At 41.4% G+C, this 22,339-nt stretch overlaps 1 protein-coding gene across 1 annotated transcript in view; it reads right to left on the bottom strand.

Annotated features, from left to right (window-relative positions):
• The window catches only part of Srbd1 (S1 RNA binding domain 1), a 175,153-nt gene that overhangs the window by 131,870 nt on the left and 20,944 nt on the right, over positions 1-22,339 (bottom strand). Inside the window, exons 6-11 of the mRNA XM_059248492.1 lie at positions 20,368-20,485; positions 18,783-18,921; positions 14,985-15,081; positions 12,923-13,058; positions 9,281-9,384; positions 1,327-1,434 (exon numbers count right to left, since the gene is read on the bottom strand). Of these exons, the coding sequence (XP_059104475.1) occupies positions 1,327-1,434; positions 9,281-9,384; positions 12,923-13,058; positions 14,985-15,081; positions 18,783-18,921; positions 20,368-20,485 (702 nt within the window). The remainder of the gene's footprint in view (positions 1-1,326; positions 1,435-9,280; positions 9,385-12,922; positions 13,059-14,984; positions 15,082-18,782; positions 18,922-20,367; positions 20,486-22,339) is intronic.

The raw sequence follows: 22,339 nt of genomic DNA, 5'->3' as shown, positions 1-22,339 counted from the left end.
TAGAGCAGACACAAGCCCCAGGTTCAGGGAAAGACCTCCACCTCAAAGGAGCATGTGCAGGTCACAGAGCACACTCACCACCTTCTTCTTGCCACTGTACACGAGCACTGGCCCGTGTACCATGTATATGCACTCACACACACACACAAATAGATAAATGGATAAATAAAAAAAAACAGATCCCTTAAAGTTTATGCCACAGCAGGGAAAGCAAGAGACATTACATCACACAGATGATAAAGAGTTCCAAACAGAACAGTATCTGTAGGGGCCACCTAGGCTACAAAAACACGGAGCAACAGAAACTGAACAGTGGAGCTCATTTTTCTAATGTTCGTTCCCTGCTCTGGACAGTCTGAACTCAAAGACTTAATGTACAAGGGAGGAACAGGAAAACATCAGTCGGCTAGAAAGCCCAGTGAGCTGACCAGACAGCTTCAATACCACCATTCCCAGGGAGCCTGGCTGAAGCTTCAAGAAAAGCGAGGATCTGCCAGGCGGTGGTGGTGCACACCTTTAATTTCAGCACTCGGGAGGCAGAGGCAGGTGCATCTCTGTGAGTTCGAGGCCAGCTTGATCTGTGATTATACAGAGCAAGTCCCAGGACAGGCTCCAAAACTACACAGAGAAACCCTGTCTCGAAGAAAAAAAAAGGAGAAAAGTGATGCTCTACAGTACACATGAAGGACTGCATGAAACTGTGCAGTCTGGAACTTAACTACCAAGACAACAGCTAGGGAAAATCAAGAGAGAAAGTGAGGTCTGCGCCTCGGGCTCTTGCATCTTCTTGGCTATTCACAGAACTCCCATGAGCCCACTGGCAAGGCTCCTTCAGTCTCCTCCTCAGTGCCTGTCATTCTCATGCAGATGATTCCCACTGGAGAGGACCAGGCATAATTGCTTTCTCTCCTCAGAACAGTGAGATTGTCTCACTCTTCACAAGCTCCTTATGCTTTCTTTGGCTCTATTACCTCCAGCAAATGCTTCCAAGTAACCTCTCCATTAACTTCTCAGTTTGTTTTTCCCAAGCCAGATCTCTAATCAATAAAATCAGGTTTGGCTTGGTTGTCAAACTGCAACATCAGCAATGCAGAATTGGAAGGGGTGTCGACATTGTGTTCAGGACTAAAAAGTGTATCACAATGAAGAAGAATGCTGTGAGATCTATGCATGAGAATGAATCTACAAATTAAAACCAAGGCTCACACTGAAGACCTGGTCTGACTAAGTTGTTTGGCTTGGTTCACATTAACAAACATTTCCTCCATACTCCATGAAGACCATACCTAATGGTAAACAGTACACAGAATTAAACAGGATACATACCTGAACTCTCTACAGAGGAGAGGAACAATAAGGCGTTTAAAGGCATCATCCAGTGAATTATGTAAGATCTTCATTAACTCTGGCCGTGCGAAGCCACGTGGCCTCCACCTACACGAAGGAAAAGCTCATGATAAAAGTGAATTGCCAATGAGAGACCATGAAAGGGTACCTTGAAGAGGGGAGTTGGGGAACAGGGAGAGCCTTTATCGAAACCATATAAGGATAATCTGGGAGAGGCTGTCCTGAGGCTGTGTGTTGAAAGGTATCATCTGACATGTGGAGAGGAGCATCTCTTGAGGGGGAGATTGTTGTTTAGTTTGGAAGAGATTGTTTTGGTTTTTTGAGACAGGATCGCTTTGTGTGTAGCACTAGAGGCCCTAGAATTCACTATACAAACTATACTGCCTTCAAATTTGCTGTGACTATCCTCTCCAAATATTACTAGTGAAGGCTAAACTCCTAAGCCATCTGAAAGACACCAAAACATCCTTACAGCACTAGAGACTGAGTTTCACCCGTCCCCAAACCCACATTTGGAAGCCTAGCCCCTCCTGTGAGGCATCTATGGAGGGGGCTACAGAGAGCATCAGCATCAGATAAAGTCGTCCAGTGGAGCCTGCCCTGTCTCCCTATCCACTCTGTGACAGAAGACAGCCCCACGAAGGGCCTGAACTGTTAGCTCCTTAATCCCCGTCTCTAGGGCTCTGAAAAAAGGAACTTTTGCTGCTCACACCATGCCACTCAGTCTCTAGTGTTTTCTTGTAGCAGCTTTTCCCATTTCCTCCCTCTTCTATGAGAGCGAAAGGAGGCGGTACAGAGAACCTGTATGGACCTTGTTTCTAGGCACTTAAACCTTACATATCTCAAACTTAACACAAAGTTACAGGCAGGAGGAAGTATAGGCGGGACAAGGAGGAGAATAAAGAAAGAACAGGAAGGCAGAAGGAGTCACTGCCAGCCGCCACGATGACAAACAGCATGTGAAGATGCCGGTAAGCCACGAGCCACGTGGCAAGGTATAGATTTATGGAAATGGATTAATTTAAGCTATAGGAACAGTTGGCAAGAAACCTGCCACGGCCATACAGTTTGTAAGCAATATAAGTCTCCGTGTTTACTTGGTTGGGTCTGAGCGGCTGCGGGACTTGCAGGTGAGAGAGATTTATCCTGACTGTGTGCCAGGCAGGAAAACTCTAGCTACAGTCTCCTTTTACATTTATTGTGCGATAAACTGGTCAAGATGTTTCTGTCACTTACAGTAGGGTTTATGTGTTTAATAATCCTCACCCTCTTCTTCCCCACCTCTTACATCCTCAGATGAGGGACAGTGGTGAATGCTGTTCAAAAGCTTGACACAATGTAAAAATAAGCACATATGATAACAACAACAATAACAACAAAAACAAAACAAAACCTGCAGTGAATCCTGTTGAAAAATATTTTAAAAAAATAAATTAAATCTTCGATATTTTAGCTCAAAACCCATAAAATCAAAGCTATCCCAAGTCTACAAAGAAAGGAGAGCATTTCCAACTCTGTGGCACCATTATGAAACCTCATCTGGATACTGCTGACAACATGACCTCCTGCCCAGGTCACACTGCCTGCCCTGCAGCATGCATGCACACTGACCTCCAGTCCAGGTCACACTGCCTGCCCTGCAGCAGGCATGCACACTGAATAGAACCAATTAGACACTGGGTAAGAACAGAAAGGCAAGATCAGAGAAGCTATCAGGACAAATCTAGCCCCACAGGCTCCATGTTTCCACACACATCCAGCATTTCTGCATTTCCCTTCAATGCTCTCTTCCGCAGAAGCCATTAGCAAAGTATGAATAATTTTTTAATAAAGCTAATGTACCTTAAGGTAACCTCCTCTCCATAATTTAGGCTGGAAATGAAACTTCAGTGAACACACATTAAAGATCACACAATAGCAAATAACTGAACCCTTCCAAAGGATGTTAGGTCAGCAACATATAGTTTTGTTTTCCAATTTAAACAAATGTGCTTTTAGGCCAGACACATAACACATCATTCTCTCCATCCAAAATCTCTGCTGCTCCCCACAGTCCTCCCTACTTGAGAGGTGGGAAGGAAGTGGGTAAGAATTAGACATACAAGTCCCGTGTTATTTAAACCCACAATGTCCCCAATAGACTCATGTTTCGAGCACTTTTGCTTCCCAGGTTTGGGCACTACTTCAGGAACCTTCAGGAAGTAGGCCTGGCTGGAGAAAGGAGGTCATCTGGTAGACTTCTGACCATTGCATTTCCCGTCCTTGCCTACCCTCTGCTCCCTGGTCTGAGGCCACGAGACTAGCTCTTGCTCCCTGCCATCATAAGCAGTGTCTCTGCCCTGATGGACCAACAGTCCTTGATAACTGACCCCAAAGTAAACCAGTCTCCTCATCAGTTGTTTCTGCCAAGTGTTTTGGTCACGGTGAGACAAAGAGCAGCAAACGTCTATCAAGGAGACAAGTGTTATACCCAGGCATTGTGGTATACACTTGCTATTCCAGCACTTGGGGGCAAGAAGACTAGCGGTTCAAGGACAGCCTCAGCTACATAGTGAGCCCACCTGAACTGCATGTCTCAAAACAAAATAAATAAACACATATACAATGCAAAAGTAGAAATCTAAAAAGACAAACATGTAGAACACCCAAAAGTATGGATAAGGGCAGTACACTGTACTAGCTAAAAGCAAAAACTGAGTTAAGTGGCCTTAACTACACACAAACAAGTTCATAAGGCCAAGGTATTCAAATGATAGCATCAATTTGGGAAGATGAGGCTAAAAATATGGCAGTGGCCAGCTCATGAAGGGTCTCATATGTAATGGCGGTTTTATGTAATGGTCTCATATGTAATGGTCTACATCATGTAATGGCGGTTGGTGAGTAAGGAGAACATAGTTCTGGGTCGAGACACCATGCTAGGAGAACAGTGCTTAGACACTAGAAGACTAACAAAGTGATTTCTTGTTTAATGTAGACAACCATTGTCTAATACCTACAAGGGTGGTTCCCTTTAAGCTCCAAAGTTTTACCACTATTTTCCAAAAAAGCTAGAAATGATTGTTACCTGTCGTCTTAAAGCCACATCCCCTGGTGGAGCATTCAAGCCACAAGATCCTCCCATAGCTTAGATTAGAGTGCTCTGCTCTTCTCCCTGTGAATAGGCTGTGGGAATGTTGATATTGTACATGCATTGCACTGCTTACGCCCGCCCGCTCAGCTCACTTGCAGACCCGTCCTGCAGAGAACAGCTAGCCACATTCCACGCACTGTACAAATTCTTTTCTATTCTCCCACAATTCTACTCCTTCACTGTCTTCCTGGGATCTAGTTACAGCACTGAGAAAACTACAGTCCTGAAATAGTACGGTGAGCTCACAGCCATATTTCTTACGATAGCCCTAGGTAATAAAATATTTGATTATGGGATGCCATTTCAAAAACTAATGGTTATTTTTATAACTCAACAGGTACACACCTCTGAAAAACCTTTGCAAGACTTCACCAACCCCAAATTCCACATTCAATAAAGTCCAGAATGACAAGGGCAATCACAAAACTTCAAAGCCTGCATGGTCCAGAAAGGAAAGATTGGCAATAACTGAAAAGATCCATGCCCTGAACTGCCTGTTTTTGACAAGGAAATTCTTTGTTCAGCCATATACAAAGAAACAGCCTCCACTCTGGCAAAGAAGTATGCTTTCCTCACTTTCCTAGGTAAGATAATGCCAGGCTCTCTCCAGCCAGCCTTCATGGCTCTACATTTACATAACTGGCTACAGGCAGCAGTTTTCCTTAAACCTGTTTCTATAGGAAGAACAGCAGCACAGGTCGGACACTAGAAAACTAGCACAGGTCGGACACTAGAAAACTACAGCTCTGCAAGCTCAGAAAGGAACTGCTGCTATACAATCCAAGTCATGAGCAGGGACCTGCTGAGACCATCCCGCACACATGTTTTTGTTTAAAGAGCAAACAGAAACTTGGATTACTGGACTCTCACATCATCTGACAAGCTCAGAGTTCTCTTCACATTTATCCTCTTACCAGCAACACGTCCAAACGAGGAACTGGGCCCACACCTACATACCATGTTTAGTACTCCTTAAATCCTTGCTATTGTAATTAACTTAGTACCAAAATTTTAGTTAACCCATTCTTACCATAATTATGCAGCACTGAGCATGCTATTGCATGATGCTAGAGTGCCACCATCTAGCTTGTTCAAGTTATGAGAATGCATCAATTCTGCCCAGCCAACCATAAATTCTGCCTCCCGCAGATTGCTCAAATCCATCTACGGTTTCCCACTGCTAGCACCCGAGTCTAAGCTGCCATCATCTCCTGCCTCTGCTCTTGGTTCTTTCTAAGTAATTCTCTACAGCAGTAAATGTTATCACCCAAACTGGCCATGTTAATAGGACAAAAACAATTCTCATTATGTATAGGAAAACTGAACTATCACTGTATTCTACCTGCCCACAATCAAATAAAACTACCTATCAGCAGCAATAGACACTACAGAAGTACACAAACTCCTGAAGACTAAACAATACACTACTGAATAACTCAACCACTGAAGAAATGAAGAAGGCAATAAAAAAAAAAAAATCCTAGCACTGAATGAAAATGAAAACACAACAGATCAAAATCTTCCATGTCTGGATCAAAAGTCTCTGATTAAAGAGATCATGGGCCCTAGAGAGGAACCTACTGTTAAATGGCCACGATGTCAAACTGCCTTCTAACTCTATATATTTAAACTCATGCCTTGCTCCCAACTTTGGTCCGACAAGCTTCTTTTTGCAGAGGGGAGTGGTTAATGCAGAGACTAAGAATGGGTCAAAGTGCCAAGCTAATCAACTGTGACTGCTCAGCTGCAGGTCAACCAACTGTATTGAGTTCCCACCCCCTATTCCAGGCTCAGAGACCATGGCAGAAGAGTGGGCAGAGAGCTGAGTAAAAGCTAGAGATGAGGAGAGCTGTGGAATGCTGACTTCTGAACATGCCATGGCTGCTGCACACATCATCTCACAGCAGCTGTGGTGACCTGCACAAAATCAAGCCAGCCAACATTCTAGCATGAAGTGGGGTGTGGCCCCAACCTTGGAGGAGCTACGGAGGTGGGTGGTGGTAAGGGAGAGGCAGTCACTCCCCTTTGAGGACGTCACTGGTAGGTCATCCACATGCCAATGGACGCTCCTACACTCGTGTTCGTGTGTGAAGCACAAGTGTGGCTCAGAGGGTCACTAATAAGAACAAAGGAGGCCATGAAACTGGGAGGGAGATGGAGGAGGGGCACTAGAGAGAGCTGAAGGAAGATAATGATGGGCGAATATGATCAAAATATATTGTATAAATATAGGAAATTATCAACACATAAAATATTTTTAAAACATAATTACACAGAAAAACATAAGACAGAACATTAAAAGTCTCACATAGAGCTAAGGGGTAAACCATTTACCACCTTCTCAGATATTTTCTTCTACACACATAAGCAGATGACTCATTACCAATGAGGTGCTATTATAAATGGTCACTACAAATCACCTTTGGATTGTTTTGAGTTTGGTTTGGGGGTGGTATTTGGTTTGGTTTGGTTTTGCTTTTTTGACAAGGTCTCACTATATAGCCCAGGCTGGCCACAAACTCACAATGCTTTGGCCTCATCCTCCTGAGTGCTAACAAACTGTCTTTTTAACCTTCTGTTTCTATCTCAATTTTAGCTCCATCTCAGTGTTTTCAAAATAGCTACACAGAATGCTATTGTAAGGGTTCAGCATAACTGCTTATGCAACTTATCTACTAACACAGACCCCTATTTGACTGGATGGCTGCCTTCATAGCATTATTTGAAGATTCAGCAAGCTGTTCCTTAGTGGAATTGGTTTTAAGCAAACTGGCTTCCATCGAACTAACATAAGAATGATGTTGAGGAGAGTGCTAATTCCTAAAGAACATCTGATCTAACTTTTCAGTAGATTTCCCGGCAAGCTCTCCCAAGGGGGCTAGTAATCAGCATATACGAAATCCACAACAGCAGCAATGTGAGTCACTTTATATCTTTGCATTGGCTTTCTCAACCAAATGGTAGCTATAAAATCTGCTGTAGCAATCAAATAGGCTGTTGTGAGGCTCCAAGACATAAAGCAAAATTTAAACTAAAAGTCTTTAAAAACCTATATAAACATAGCTGGTATCTTCAAAGCTTCTATTAACAGATGAGAAGTTTAATTTTTAAAATTAACTTTTTTAACACATCTGGTAAGTTTAATCATTACTGTGCAAAGTATTTTAGATAAATATAGATATTTTAGATAAATTTGTTCAATTATACTGTAATATGATATAAATGACATTAGTGTTTCAATTTTTAGGAGATAAAACACATCAGACATGAATGTATAGGTGACATTTTTGTTAATTTGTTTTTTCACAAAGAAAAACATGCTCTATGAAATATTCAAATGGCATAACAAGATACTTTATATATCACTTAATAATAATGATGGGTTCGGAAGAATATATTAAGTGATGCTGTCACTGTGCAAACCTCACAGAGTGCACCTAAAAGAACCTATATGGATAGGTGATTGCTGGCATACTGTGAATCTATACAGCTTGTCACTACATTATATACTGCATCAAGTATAACAAAATGGGATTTATAGCCCTAAACACACTTACACACAGAACAGGCCCAGTAGCAGTATGGTATGGAGCTATACCATAGAGTGTGCTTGTGCAAGGCACTCACTCACATGGAGCTGGCAGGTCTCTACACTTCTATGGTGAGTCAGTGAGCACGAGTGATGGTATAGGTTAAGGACATGACTCAAGACTTTGAATACTGTGCACTTAGGCTGCACCAAAGTTATTAAATTTTTTTCTTTCTTCAATAAAAGAGTTTGAAATACATCAAAGCCACATGAAAATATTCTCTTTATATTCTCACTCTACAAGTTTTTCTACTTCATAGGTTTCATTTTTAGGGTGTGTTTTTTGTCGTTGTTGTTAAAAACTCACAGATTAGCTCAGGGCTACACTGTGTGAGAACCATCGGTATTGCTGCTTCTACCTCAGCATCTTGTCAGTGGAGGGTCTTCAGTGGCTCTAAGATGTGGGGAGCTGTCACCTGGTATCCCATGATAACAAGGTCTCCCTAAGTGCCTTCCCAAGAGTCTCCCGGGGACTCTAAGGGAGCACTACTGTTGGTGCCGGGATTCACACTTTCAGGCTTTCTGAGAAGCCCATTAGGGCCTACCCAGGCCTCTACAGCACTAGTCACTGGGAGTTTTCTGAGAAGCCAGTAAGGCCAACCCAGGTCTCTAGAGCACTAGTCACTGGGAGTTTTCTGAGAAGCCCATTAGGGCCTACCCAGGCCTCTACAGCACTAGTCACTGGGAGTTTCCTTGGACACTCTTTTCCCTTGTCTTGCAGCTACTTTCATTCTCACTGCTTCGTTAGTTTTGTGTTCAGTGAGCAATAGGGATTTTCAACTCCATGATAATTACAGAACCAAAACATATACAGTTGTCAATGAGCACTTTAGAAAGCACCTGACTACACTGAAGGAAAAGTCCTCTCCTCAGATACAATCATCGTTAATAATCTCTTATCCCCTGCACGGATTATTTTCTAGTTAGGTATATGTCTCAAATATACTTTTTTTAAACATTAATTTATTAGACACACACAGAGGACAACTTCTGAGAATTGGTAATCTCCCGCTAGGGACCAAACTCATTGCAGCAAGTCCCATTACCCACTGGGCAATTTCTCTGCCCCATACTTACTTAATGCAAAATGGAAAAAATATACATTGTTGTCACTTGCTTTTTTAACATAATATACATCTTTTCATATCAATAGACAATAATATCAGTATGGTATTTCAGAAAACAAATTTTATGGATAAACATAAACAGACCTGTTTTGTAAGCACCACCTACAGAATTCATTCTTCACTCCATCAGAAATGTTGACCTTGACTGTCAGTATCTTCAAATTCTCTCCACGGTTAATGGCCAGAATCTGACACAAACACATGGCAAAGACAGATAATCAATGAAACGATGATAAACTTAACCAGTCTATAGTTATCAAACAAATTAAGCACCTATAGACAAAAACAGTATCAATTTTATTTTTTTATTTACAAAGGAACATATGAAAAATAATTTGTACTTTCTTCAAATGGATCAGTTGGAAAAGTGTTTGCTACACAAGCATGAGAACCCAAGTTAAGATCCCTCAAACCCACATAAAGGCAGGGCATAGAGGCTTGTGCCTGTAATGGCAGCACCAGGGTAGCAGAGCTGGGCAAGATTCGGGAGCTTTTTGCCAGCCAGTCTAGCCAAATCCATGTGCTCCATGTCAGTGAGAGACCTTATCTCGAAAGCTAAGAAGAGAGGCTGCAGAGATGGCTCAGTGCCTAAGAGCATCTGCTGCTGTTCCGGAGGATGTGAGTTGGGTCCCCAATACCCACATCAGGCACTTATAACTGCCTCTAACTCCAGCTCCAAGGGATCCTGCTGCCCACATCAAGCAAGCACGCACACACGCACACACGCGCACACACACACACACACACACACACACACACACACACACACACACACATACAGGCACACTCCCTACAATCAATTGATATATTGAATTATGTCAATTGACTAAAAGGAGCTCATGATCATCTCAATAGATTCAGAAATATCTGATAAAATCCAGCAGCCCTTCCTGATGAAAACACTCCAACTGAGAGTTGAACCTATTTTCTTAAACACAGAAATCAGAGATTGAGGCAGAAACTTAAGCTATAGTTCTGTAGTGGGATCTGGCAGAATTACTACAGAAAATAGCAGTAAGGAAGACAGACTAAAATCAGCAAAGGAAGAAGGTCAACAGTGAGAGAAGCACCAGAAAAGAACAAGAGGGACAGGCCTCCTGGAAGAAGGAAGGCCTCCTGGAAGAAGAAGGCAAGGTCTCCTAGAAGAAGGGGGGGGGGGGGAGGAGGAGGGAGGAGGGAGGAGGGAGGGGAAGAGGAAGAAGAGGAAGAAGAGGAAGAAGAGGAAGAAGAGGAAGAAGAAGAAGAAGAAGAAGAAGAAGAAGAAGAAGAAGAAGAAGAAGAAGAAGAAGAAGAAGAAGAAAGGTCTCCTGGAAGAAGAAGGAAGGAAGGGCTCCTGGAAGAAGGCAGGCTGGGGTGTCAGTCCAGGAGCTGAGGACCGATTGGCAGAGGATGACAGCAAGAGGCAGGGCCGACTGACCTAGGGACAGCTGCCCCTTACTGTAGTGCTGCTGGCCCCAGCCTTGCGGCACCTCGTTCATCAGTCTCTGGAGGGGTTAGATGCTGACATATTTACTCAGAAGAGAAAAGGAGGGTTCACTACCTCAGAGACTAGAAACTATCTGTGACCTGGCAGCACCCCTCAGGCACGCAAGAACCTACAAGTTCTTCAAACACAAGAGTGTTTTTCAAACTAACGTTCTAAAACTACTCTGCTTTCTCAGGCTCGAGCACTGTCATCGCCAGAAGCCGGTATCAATCATAAATTTAAATTCATCTACTAACTCAGATATGACATGTACGAAACAAAACATTGCTTAAATACACACATACACACACACACACACACACACACACACACACACACACGGACAAAATATGATACCAAAGTCATTTCTGCAAAATGAATTTTAGTAAATTTATATGGTCACTGGTATATATATATATATATATATATATATATATATATATATATAGAGAGAGAGAGAGAGAGAGAGAGAGAGAGAGAGTGTGTGTGTGTGTGTGTGTGTGTAATAAAGACTGGAAGAAGCCAGGGCCTCCCACACTCTAGGCAACCACTTTTTACCAGAACTATGCCCTTAGCCCTCACTGCAGGTAGTATTACAAATCACTGTTTTATTATCCTGTACTTGTAGTCTATAACTAAATGAAATAGCTACATTGCACCTAAACATTGTAAATTATGTGTTTCATCACCTATGACAAATCCAGTAGACAAAAAAGTAAAATAAGGAACCTTAGACAAAAAGGAACAGGGCTGCAGAGATGGCTCAGGGGCTAAAAGCACTTGCAGCTCTTACAGAGGACCCAGGCTTGGTTCCCAACACCCACATGGAGGTTTACAACCATCTGTAAACTCCAGTTCCAGGGAATCCAGTCTCTTCTTCTGGCCTCTGTGGGCAAACAGGCATGTCATGTGGTGCACATACATACATGCAGGTAAAACAATTATACACATAAAAATTAAAAAGTATTTAAAAACAACAGTGAACTATTTCAAATCTTAAAGGGCAGTGGTCATGTCCTCTCCATACTCCAAAAGCCACTACAACATAAATACTCAAGAAGTATTTGTGGGGTGAATGAGGACTCTTTATGTCATGCTACAATGAGAAAAATGTTGAGTTTCATGTTTACATAACCATATTTTTTGAAAAGTACACTGTGATAATCAAATAATTAATTATCACACAAAAGGTAAAGAATTCTAACGCGTTTCCTTAGCCTCTCTACACAGGCTGCAAAATGTAGATAGGAAAAAAATACATTTTAAAATGATTTAATGAGAACTTTCGCCTTGGGAGAATACTGGCGGTCTTCTAACTCAAACCATCTCCTTGCCTCTCAAAAGAACCATAAAACCAATCAAAAGAATAAATGAAATAATATAGGACATCTTTAGCATTCATAGGGCACAGAGAATTAGACTGGCATCAGATTTCTCAAATCAAAAACAGCATTCAAATTTGGGGATAGCCGGTTCACAACACTGTGAAATCACTAAAGTCATGTACATGGTGAAGAGTGTACATTTTGTACTGTGGACGTTTTACTACAGTTAAATTTTAAAAGAGAAATGAATTATGACTCCCTAGTCAAATAAAATCTATGGGAGTCTGACTCTATTAGACCTGCTCCCCATGAAATATTAGTGTCATTAAGGCTGGAGTGACAAAACACTAAACTATAGCTCAAAGCCATATAAAGAAATAAAGAACACTGGTTATGGTAACTACTTATGTAAATAAATAAGCCTGTGCTATTTTCATTGTAACGCCTCTCCTGCCACTGTGCTATTTAAATTACACTCTGCATAGTATACAGCCTATGACCACATCTAGTAAAATAAATAAATAGATATGTAGGTAGATAAGCTGAAAAATGAAATTAGAAGGCTGAGATATGATGACTACAGTTCATAAAACCAAATGAGACCACATACACTGTATTCTAGCTCAGGCATTGGGCTGCACTTGTCTTAGGAATGACCTGTGCTCACACTTCAGCGCACGGAAAGCAGGGCAGCAGGGCTAACAGACCTCACCAGACAGGAGCAAGTCACCTGGGCTATCACACTGTCAGCTCTAGTGAAAACGTTCAGTGTCACTCACTTCTCAGGGCCTTCAGTTCTCCATTTGTGACGTCAGGAAAACATGACAGTATTTTACAAGTTTTATACAAACTAGTCAATAAAATAACATAAAACATGTAAATTCTTAATGAAGTATTATCATTATTACTACTATCAGAGGCAGTGTTCTTATTTACCTGGTGGTGGTGGATGTTTCTTATGTTGCAGGAAAAGTTCTGGTAAAGTTGAAACTTATCAACATCTTTCTCATTTACTTTTTTTGAGGATACTTTTGCAAGAGATGACTGGATAGAAATGTATCTATTTTGGCACCTGATCAGATACACAAATATCAAAAAACAAACAAACACTTATGTATGCTTTACATTTTACACATTTATATGAAATGAAGGAAAGAAAAAAAGAATTAAACCATTACCAAATGAAATTTAGTGAATGATGCCCAAATAAGAAACTGGCATTACTACCCCATCAAAAGGACTCTTTGCCAGCCAGGCACCTTTAATCTCAACACAGGGGAATTCTATGAGTTAGAGGTCAGCCTGGTCTACATAGCAAGTTCCAGGGCAGCCAGGGCTACATAGGGAAATCCTGTCTCAAAACAAATGGACAATCATACTAATGCAGACCCTGAAAATCAATTTATGCAACAACACAAACCATCCAAAATGCTTGAGTTCAGATAGTCTCTATGAACAGAAAAGACAGAAATGATTGATGAGAATCAAACCAATCATCTAGTCACCCTTCTCTAATCAGTACAGCAGCCACAGTCAATTTAAAGATAAAAAAGAAGGGGCAAAAGGAGTACCAGGACAATTTATAAAACTGGTACACTGGGTTAAGCAGTGGTTCTCAACCTATGGGTCTTGACCCTTTCAGGACTGCATATCAAATATTTACATTATAATTCACAGTAATAGCAAAATTACAGTTATGAAGCAGCAATGAAATAATTTAATGTTTGGGTGTCACCACAACATGAGGAACAGTATTAAAGAATTGAAGCATTAGGAAGACTGAGAACCACTGGGTCAGAGAGTTGGGCCAGTTGTTAAAGGGGAGGCTCACAACCCAAACCACAAATCTGGCACATTAAGGGAGGGAGGAAGGAAGGGAGAGAAGGAGGGAGGGAGGGAGGGGAAAGAAAGTGAAAAAGGAAGGAAGGAGAGAAGGAGAGAGTGAGAGCGAGGCGGGGGGGGGGGGGGGGGGGGGGGAGAGGGAGGAAGGAAGGGAGGGGCTTTAAATGAATGTCTGTCTCTGTACCCATGCCACACCCCTCTGTCTCCATCTCCTTCATCTGCCTCCCCAGAGTTGGGATTAAAGGCTTGTGCCATCACACCTGGCTTAATGTCTCTTTTACATGAGATAGAAACTGTAATCCCAAGTAGGCTCTGACAAAAGCCTATTCTAACCTCATAAAGCTAGACTGTGATGCCACGGCTGTTCTTTCCAAAGCTATGCACTTGGGGTCAGTATTTTCATCCATACCTGGCATCACACATCGCCAAGGCAACCCAACCACAGGCAGAGTGAATGGTTTATCAATTTCACTGGATTTAAACCCACCCAGGAGACTAACGAGGCACACCCAAGACACTGTGAGGGTATTGCCAAAGAGGAAGGACTGGGGGAGATCCACCATGGATGTGCGCAGCACCATCCCATGATGGGGGATGGACTTCACACAGACGGTTGAATAAAAGGGAAAAGAAGAAAGGCAGCCAGCACTGCTATCCCTTGCCCAGGTTTCTGGGCTGCCATCATGTGAACTGCTGGGCTCCACCACGCCCTCTCTTACCATGATGGCCTGAGCCTGCTGAAGCCATGAGCCAAAGTCAACTCTGCTCCATTAAGTTGTTTATGTCAGATATCTCACCACAATGACACAGGACGAACTAACACAACAGGTAAATCCCAGAAATGAATTGTAAACAGAGCACACACAGCAGAAGCAATGCTACCTACTCTGAAGGAACACGAATCCCTCTCGGACACACCGTGTCAAGCACTGGCTTTAAACTGTTCATCCGAGCCTCCGATAGGCCCCTTCCCATAATCCAATTAAAACAACTTTAACTATTTTACATACTAGGACTTTGTCATATGAACAGAGAATTCTAGTTTTTAAAAAAAAGCCTGAAAACCAGTTTCAAATGAACACTGGGTTAACACTAACCATGGGACCTTAACAGCATGAGTCCCACAAAGCAGAAAGCCACCGAAACAATTACTTACAAGTCCCGAATGAAGTCGAGTGTATCTTTGTCTTTAGCAATCATGTCTGCTAAAATATGCTGTATTCCTGTTTCGATATCCTTGAGCTCGGAAAGGCCTTTAGGAGGGTAGAAGGAGACCAGAAGCAGGAAGTATAAGATTGGCTGTAAGGTCTATAATTAGACATATTAAACTAAATTCTAGTTAATATAAAAATCTGAAATTAACAAACTTAGGACAGAAAGGCATCACGGGAGTGACCCAATTCCATCCCCAAAGAAACATGTCTCCAGAAGCAATATGCCAGCCACCCTTTCCTAACACACCATGCACTGGGGCACACAGCTTCGGAACTTTATGAGTTACAAAAATTTACCCTTTCCAGCAATTTTATTAATATTGCTATTTTAGCATGAGGCATTTCCAGGTTGTAAGTGGCCCATTTGAACTTCTCAGTCTCATAAAGACAACACTAGGTATTCATCTTCACAGTGCACCGTCCACAGGCTGTCTGTGAAATGGCTGCAAGCACTTTCCACTCACTAATTCAGACACAGCACAGCCCCTGTGTATCAACTCATACGCTGACAAGAGAGCATTTGCATTGTGTTCTTTCATTCTCGTCTTCATTATTTCATTTGCATTTTGCTTTTGTTGATTTACATCAAGGCTTGAATTACAGAAACACTGAATGTCATATGTATGTTTTTCTGTGAACATAGTTTTCATGAGTAAAAGGTAGAAAAACCAAAGAGAACAGAACAACAAACTTATTCTGGCATAATTAATAAAGATAAAAATATCTATTTGGGGGGTTGGGGATTTAGCTCAGTGGTAGAGCGCTTGCCTAGCAAGCACAAGGCCCTAGGTTCGGTCCTTAGCTCCGAAAATATATATATATTATATTTGGTTATGTTATAATAATTTGTGGTAATACTGAAGTAGTACTTACTGTAAAGAAACATGAATTGAAATTAACAAGAATTCTACTTACATTTTAAAAGAATTTCTATATGAGGAAAAATTCAGTGACAAATTACTTTACAATATGGAAACTTGTATATGCTAAGGATTTAGAATGCTTACAGCACACAGTATGCAGTCATGTGCTACTATTCTCCCTGGATGGAGCTTGAGCTAAGAAAACTACTCACTATGCACTAACACCTGGAGCCCCAAGAACCTCAGAGCATCATCACACAAGCCCCAAGCACCTCAGAGCATCATCACAGAGAAATTGAAGCAGCAGAGCGATAAGTCACTACTGAAAGTGGCCTACAATGAAAACCATTACTGAAGGCAGCGAACAGAAGGAATGGGCAAGTTTGCTACAACAAAGGGACTTTGGAAACCCTCCTCACATGGAAAAACACCATTTGAAAGTCTTACACAGGCAGTGAATCTTTATCATTAAAATTATGCTAGTCTAAGAACTGTCCTTGGGTCAAAATTGCAGATTCTCAGACAATGGTAGCATCAAAGATGATTCTGACAAAAGCTTTTTAAAATCACTGCTAAGGGGAGTCCCTGAGTTACCTCTCTGGAGTAGTGGTTCTCAGAGAGAGGTAGAAATCATCAGCCTTTCGGGCAGCTGTTTCCTATTGCATGCCCGTTTGCTCTAGCCAGAAAGACTGGAAAAGCTGTCTGCACGTTGGAAAAAGCCCCACTCCTGGTTGTTCTACTACAGGCTCCAAGGTGAGCATTTCAGTAAAATCAAGACAAAGAAGGAACAGTGAACCAGAAAATCAAATAATCAAATCTATACAGTGACAGAATCTGGGACATTTTGGAATAGTAATTGTGACTGTAAGAAGAAACTGAAAGCCAGCATTTCTTAATACTTCATCTGTAGTTAGGCCTTCTCACAGCACCAGTACCATCAGGCTCATCAACACAGGGATGCTGGGATCCCAGAACAAAGCCCATCTTCAGTACAGTATAGGTTTTCATTCAGATCGAGTTCTTAGTCTGTAGCAAGTAAGAAATGTCTTCTATTGAGAGAGAAAAAAAAAAGCAAACCAAAATATATGGTTTCTAAAAATATTTCTCTGACGAATAACGGGAATTATTAAAATATTTCTTTAGAAAAAAAACAACACGGTAATAGACTTGAGAGTGACCATGTATATGTGTCATGCATGAAGAGTAAGAGGAAGTGAGAAGGAAGAAACAGTTCAACAAAATTTAAAAAGCAGCCTGTGGTGGTTTTACAGAGAATGTCCCCCGTGGGCTCAGGCATTTGAACACTTGCTGGAAGTAGTGCTCGCTGGGAAAGGCTTCGAGCATTAAAAGCCTCAGCCTACACTCAGTTTGCTCTGTGCTTCACACTTGTGCTTGAGGGTATGAGCTCTCAGCTTACTGCTCCTGGATCCAGTCCTCAGCACCCGGCCCAGAGAGGAAACGGAATCAGACTTTGTAAGAGTGTAACTGAGTAAGGCAAGGCATAGCAAAGGAAAAACTAAAAAACTAAATGTAAATCATTGAAAATATAACTATAAATAAGTATTAAAAATTCAACAAATTTCTAATTTTAATCCACCTCTAAATTCAAATAATCCTTCACATTCCTGTCCTTTCTCAAACATATTAAAATGTATATGCTTCCGTGAACAGATAGTTTATACTTTACAGACATATATACTCAATTTTTAAGATCATAAATTGCCATCCATTGGAATAAGGCTGACACACTGTATTTCTCTATAATTCTGTACACGGTATGAGACTGCCCCCTGTTGACATGTACGTCTCCCAATTTGAAGAATCAACAGAAAGTCAAAGAGAAACTAGAAGTGGGATGGAAAAATACAGGGTAGAGTTGGAGTTAACTTGCAGTTGTACGGGCTAAATGAGCCTGGAAAGCTAACACACAAGCGTAAGGATTTCGTTCATTATATAGCATACTGGAGTTTGGCGAAGAAAATAAATTTTAGGTGCTCTTACCACCAAAAGAAGAAAAAAGTAGCTGTGTGAGACAATACACATATTAATTTGATTTCAGGTCAGTTTTGTTTGACTACAAAAAGTACTTAATTTTGCATATGTATCAAAACACTGTATATCTTAATACATATAATTACTTAAACATAAAAGAATCCATGTTTTTGAGAAATCTGTAATTTCAGTTTGAAGATGAGGCAAGAAAACAGCAAATTCATGTCCAGACTGAAAAGTAAGTCTCCAAAAAACCCAACAGTAATCTTTTAAATCTTTTTCTTGTGCCCCGTCTCATTCTCTCTCACATAAAAAGGCCAGAACACATTTGGAAGCAAATTGTAGAAAAAGTCCCCTTATTACTTAGAAACAGAAATATAAGAGCAGGCTCCAATTTGTACTTTGTGCATGCCAGAAGTATTAAAATTCTTTTTGAAGAGGAGATCTGAGTTACTTGGTTTAAAAAATAAATTAGAAATAAAACAAAGGCTTTGAAAGATAATAGGAGAATATTATAATCTTGGGATATGGAGTGATTTCAATTAACAGTAAAATGTCTAGTTATCTTAAAAGATTAATAAATTAATAATGAAACCAAGACCTTCTATTGACTAAAGAAAGAGCAAGCAGGAACTGGGGAAACGTGTGTGAGAATACACTTGCAAGTGAAGGAAGAAGAGTGCAGAGGCCTGGCAGGCAAATGACCAGAGTGGGGAGGCTGTGAGAAGCAAAGGGTTGGCCAGGACATGTCTGCTAGAATCACCTGCTCTTTACCTGCTGTTAACAGGCAGTCATGTGGTCATTAGTGAAAACATGTTTGACTTTAGTATTTGCATTCTAAACGCTACGCAGCAGCTGGGCTGACATCGTGTCGGAAGCCAGTACCTTGAACATCAGGCCTGATGTAAGACAGCAGGTTGAGCTGCCCTGGATTTTCCAGAAGTTTCCATGCTGCTCCTTCTAGTCCCAACTGTTTTGCTCTTTGGGCTTTGGTGCCTTTGCTCCCCGTTTTATACGGAGCAGACTAGGAAAAAAGGCAGAGAACATATCATAGGAGTCTATTTCAAAGCCAAAATGAAAACGAGGCTGCAGGGCTGGAGGACATGCTAAGAATGAAACAGACATCCTTCTCTCTGCTCTGCCCTCTCCCCTCAGAGATGAACTCATGTTAACTATCTAAGACTATAGAGGTGTGTAGTGGGTAGCTGGTCCAGCTTTGACCTGGAAGTACTACCCCCATTGAGGCTTCCGTAACTGTCACGCCTTATAGGCGGGGCCGAGACAGGAGCCCTTAAGACCCGAGATCTGGATTGGCCAGCGCTCTTGGTTCCCAGATCCTGGACAATGGAGGTAGATTGTGCAGAGTTTTCCAGAGAACACCACTGGACTGCACTACACCTTTCCCGGACCCTGTTACCTATCCCTTCACTTGTAAGTTACCCCACAAAATAAACCTCCCTTTTAACTACATGGAGTTGCCTTAATACTACAACCAATATCGGTGTTATGCATCATATCTTTATCTTTATCTTTATCTTTATAATTTTCTATGTAATCTTTGCTTGGATTTACTCATCTTAAAAGCTCATCATCTGGATGTTGAGTTTCCCTACTCATCACCTCATTCACAAGCCTTCTTCCTTCTGTTCCACATATCATCACCTCCAGATTCTCTTCAGACTTCTCTGATCATTTTTTTCCCACATGTCCTCTAGATTCGGCCTCCTCACTTGAATTTCAAAAGCTGCTGTTTCCCAGTGGTCAACCCTGACATGCTCATCCACAAACCCTTCCTAAAGTGAATTCTTTCAGGCTCACAGCTTCTAACAACCCTACCACAGAATCCATGAGGGACTGGCCTCTGTGAATACCAAGTCCCTTATAAAAAAACGGAGTGGTGCTTCCATACAACCTAGGTACTGCTTCCTGTAAATGTAAATTGCCTCTAGATTACTTATAACTAAGACAATATAAGTGCTATGTAAACACTGGCCAGACTACATTATTTAGGGGAGGGTAATTTTTAAAAGCATGTACCTGTTCAATACAGACAATTTTCTTCAAATATTTTCCACCTGTGGTTGACTAAGCACACAGATGTAAAACCAGCAGGTAACCACATGGCAGCTGTGCCAGCTACAGGCTACAGAATTCATGGCTTGGTCTCCAGCTGCGCCATCCCCTTTGCATTCCACGCTTGTACAATCTACTCTCCTTCCTCACGTGACTAGAAACTCCTTGAGGGCAAGAACTACTTACTACCGTATGTGTAAACCCAAGTTCCTGAGGCACACACAAAAGGGCATTCAGTAAATATGTACTGACTAAAGACAAAAACCCTGATGAATTAAATCCCAGTGGCCAATGGCTTTAGCTTTTTACAGTGTGCTCTTTCTTAGTGATAAAAAGATCCCAAATCATAAACATTCAGGCATTAAGAGATATTACATTAAAAGATAAAGTTCCTTACCACGTGCTCTAGCTCTTCAAATGTTTTACAGTTCAACAAGGCTTTTAGCAAGCACTCAGACAGCTTCCCCTCCTTCTTAATTTTCTGGATTGTACTATGAACCTTCTTTGCAACCGCCCTGGAATTAAAAACTTACATAGTATATGCGACCTACATGTCCAATCTTTCTTCCCAAGGCTATCTCACATTACAGAAAAGGTGTAGGGAAAGTAAACAAATAACACAACACTGCTTTCTCTTTGACGCAGTTGACAGTAACTTCACCCCCAAATACTTGAGGATGCATTTCCAAGAAAGATTAATGTGTAAATCACAATAAACCCATCAGTTTCAGGCAGTTAACCCTGATCTATCACTATGCTCTCCCTCGCAGACCTGAGGCCTTTTAAGGTTTCAGCAACAGTGCTGGTGAAGGCCTGTAGATTCTCACTAGAGTATAGGTAGCTGTCAGGCGCAGTCTCTGAGTTGAAGCAATGTTCCAGGCTCTCCTGGATTTCAAAATCTCTGACTTTAAAATGCTTCCTACCCATTACTTTGTAGTGTCTTCAAGTCTGGGCTCCTGGGATGTCACCTTACAGTTTAACTCTGAGGGCTCCTGGCAGGAATAGCATACAAGTGAGACTGTTCTTCTTACTACATCTCATTGAGAGACAAAAGATTTCAGTGTAGCCTATTACTAACGAAGAAGATGACACTTGTGGTTTCTGATATAGGCATTCTCCTTTTCCCTCTGTAACCAATACGTGTTTTGTGTAGGGATACTCTGAGACCATCTTATTTCTCACTAAACTTCTGATGTGTTCACTGATTTATTTATATCACTACCGACTTTTGGTTTCTTATCTTTTATTTAGTGATTATAACTCACCATTGTGATATATTTACTGCTCAAAGTCAAGCTAACCGGTATATGCTTTTATTTGCCCCTCTTACTCGCTGGGTACTTCTTTACTCTCTACCACAAGCTAGCCCCAGCTCTTCTTTTTTTTTTCCCTCCTAAGCACTGAAATCCTAAGAATGTCACTTGGACATCTGGCTCTTTTGACTATTAGGTATGCTCACTGCTACTGGAGCAATGGTGCTCAGGACGGCCACACTGAGCACACAGAACTGATTTCTAAATACTGTTCTCCACTGGCAAAGAACTGGATTCCATGGAGAAGAGCTGATTCTAGGAATGAATACACAGACGAGGCAAGAGGAAGGGCAGGCCCAGCAGTTCCTCTAATTTTCACTATTTTTTTTTTTCACTGTGAACGTGCAATCCTGCTGTGTATGTCATACTCATAATCTTACATCATTACTTGTTCTGATTTACAAAATCTACCTAGCGGTGGCATTGGTAGCATGAAGAAGCTGAGTATCAACATTCATATATTAATCCAAGGCTCTTGACTTCAAGCTCCTGCTGCCTTGATTTCCCTACAGTGATGGGTTACAGTGATGTAAAACCTGGAACTGAGAACAAAATAAGCCTTTTCTCCCTGAAGTTGCTTTTGTTGGGGTATTTATCACAGCAATAGAAGAAGAAACTAAGGCAATACCTATTTCTAAAAAAATCACTGGCAGTACTGTAGAGTATCATTTTCTTTCATGATCACATGGCTGACTGGCAGCAGCATCGTAAAAGTCACTATAGCATCTTGCCAACTCAGGATTAAAAAAAAAAAAATTCAAAATATTCAAAGTAGAATTTCTATTGAATGCTTATGGTTTTGACAATCATGAAGTTGCAAAATTAAGTCACTCTATTGTAGGTTAAAGACTAACTATACTGGCAAGAACTCTCCATTCGGGGATTCTGGAGTGGTAAGAGGACAGTGCTATGCAAGCTGTTGAAGACTTAGAATAACATGTTTACCTTCCTGTTAGCGGTCCTGATTCTGCCATTATAGCCAATCATTTCAAGGAAAAAAGATGCCGATAACTCCCATAGATATATACGCCCAAGCTAAGCATGTAGCATAGGGAT

Source organism: Peromyscus eremicus, chromosome 22, assembly GCF_949786415.1.
Source record: "Peromyscus eremicus chromosome 22, PerEre_H2_v1, whole genome shotgun sequence".
NCBI classification, from domain to species: Eukaryota; Metazoa; Chordata; class Mammalia; order Rodentia; family Cricetidae; genus Peromyscus; species Peromyscus eremicus.
Note: the sequence above shows the minus strand (reverse complement) of the source record. Positions and strands in the feature narration are given on the sequence as shown.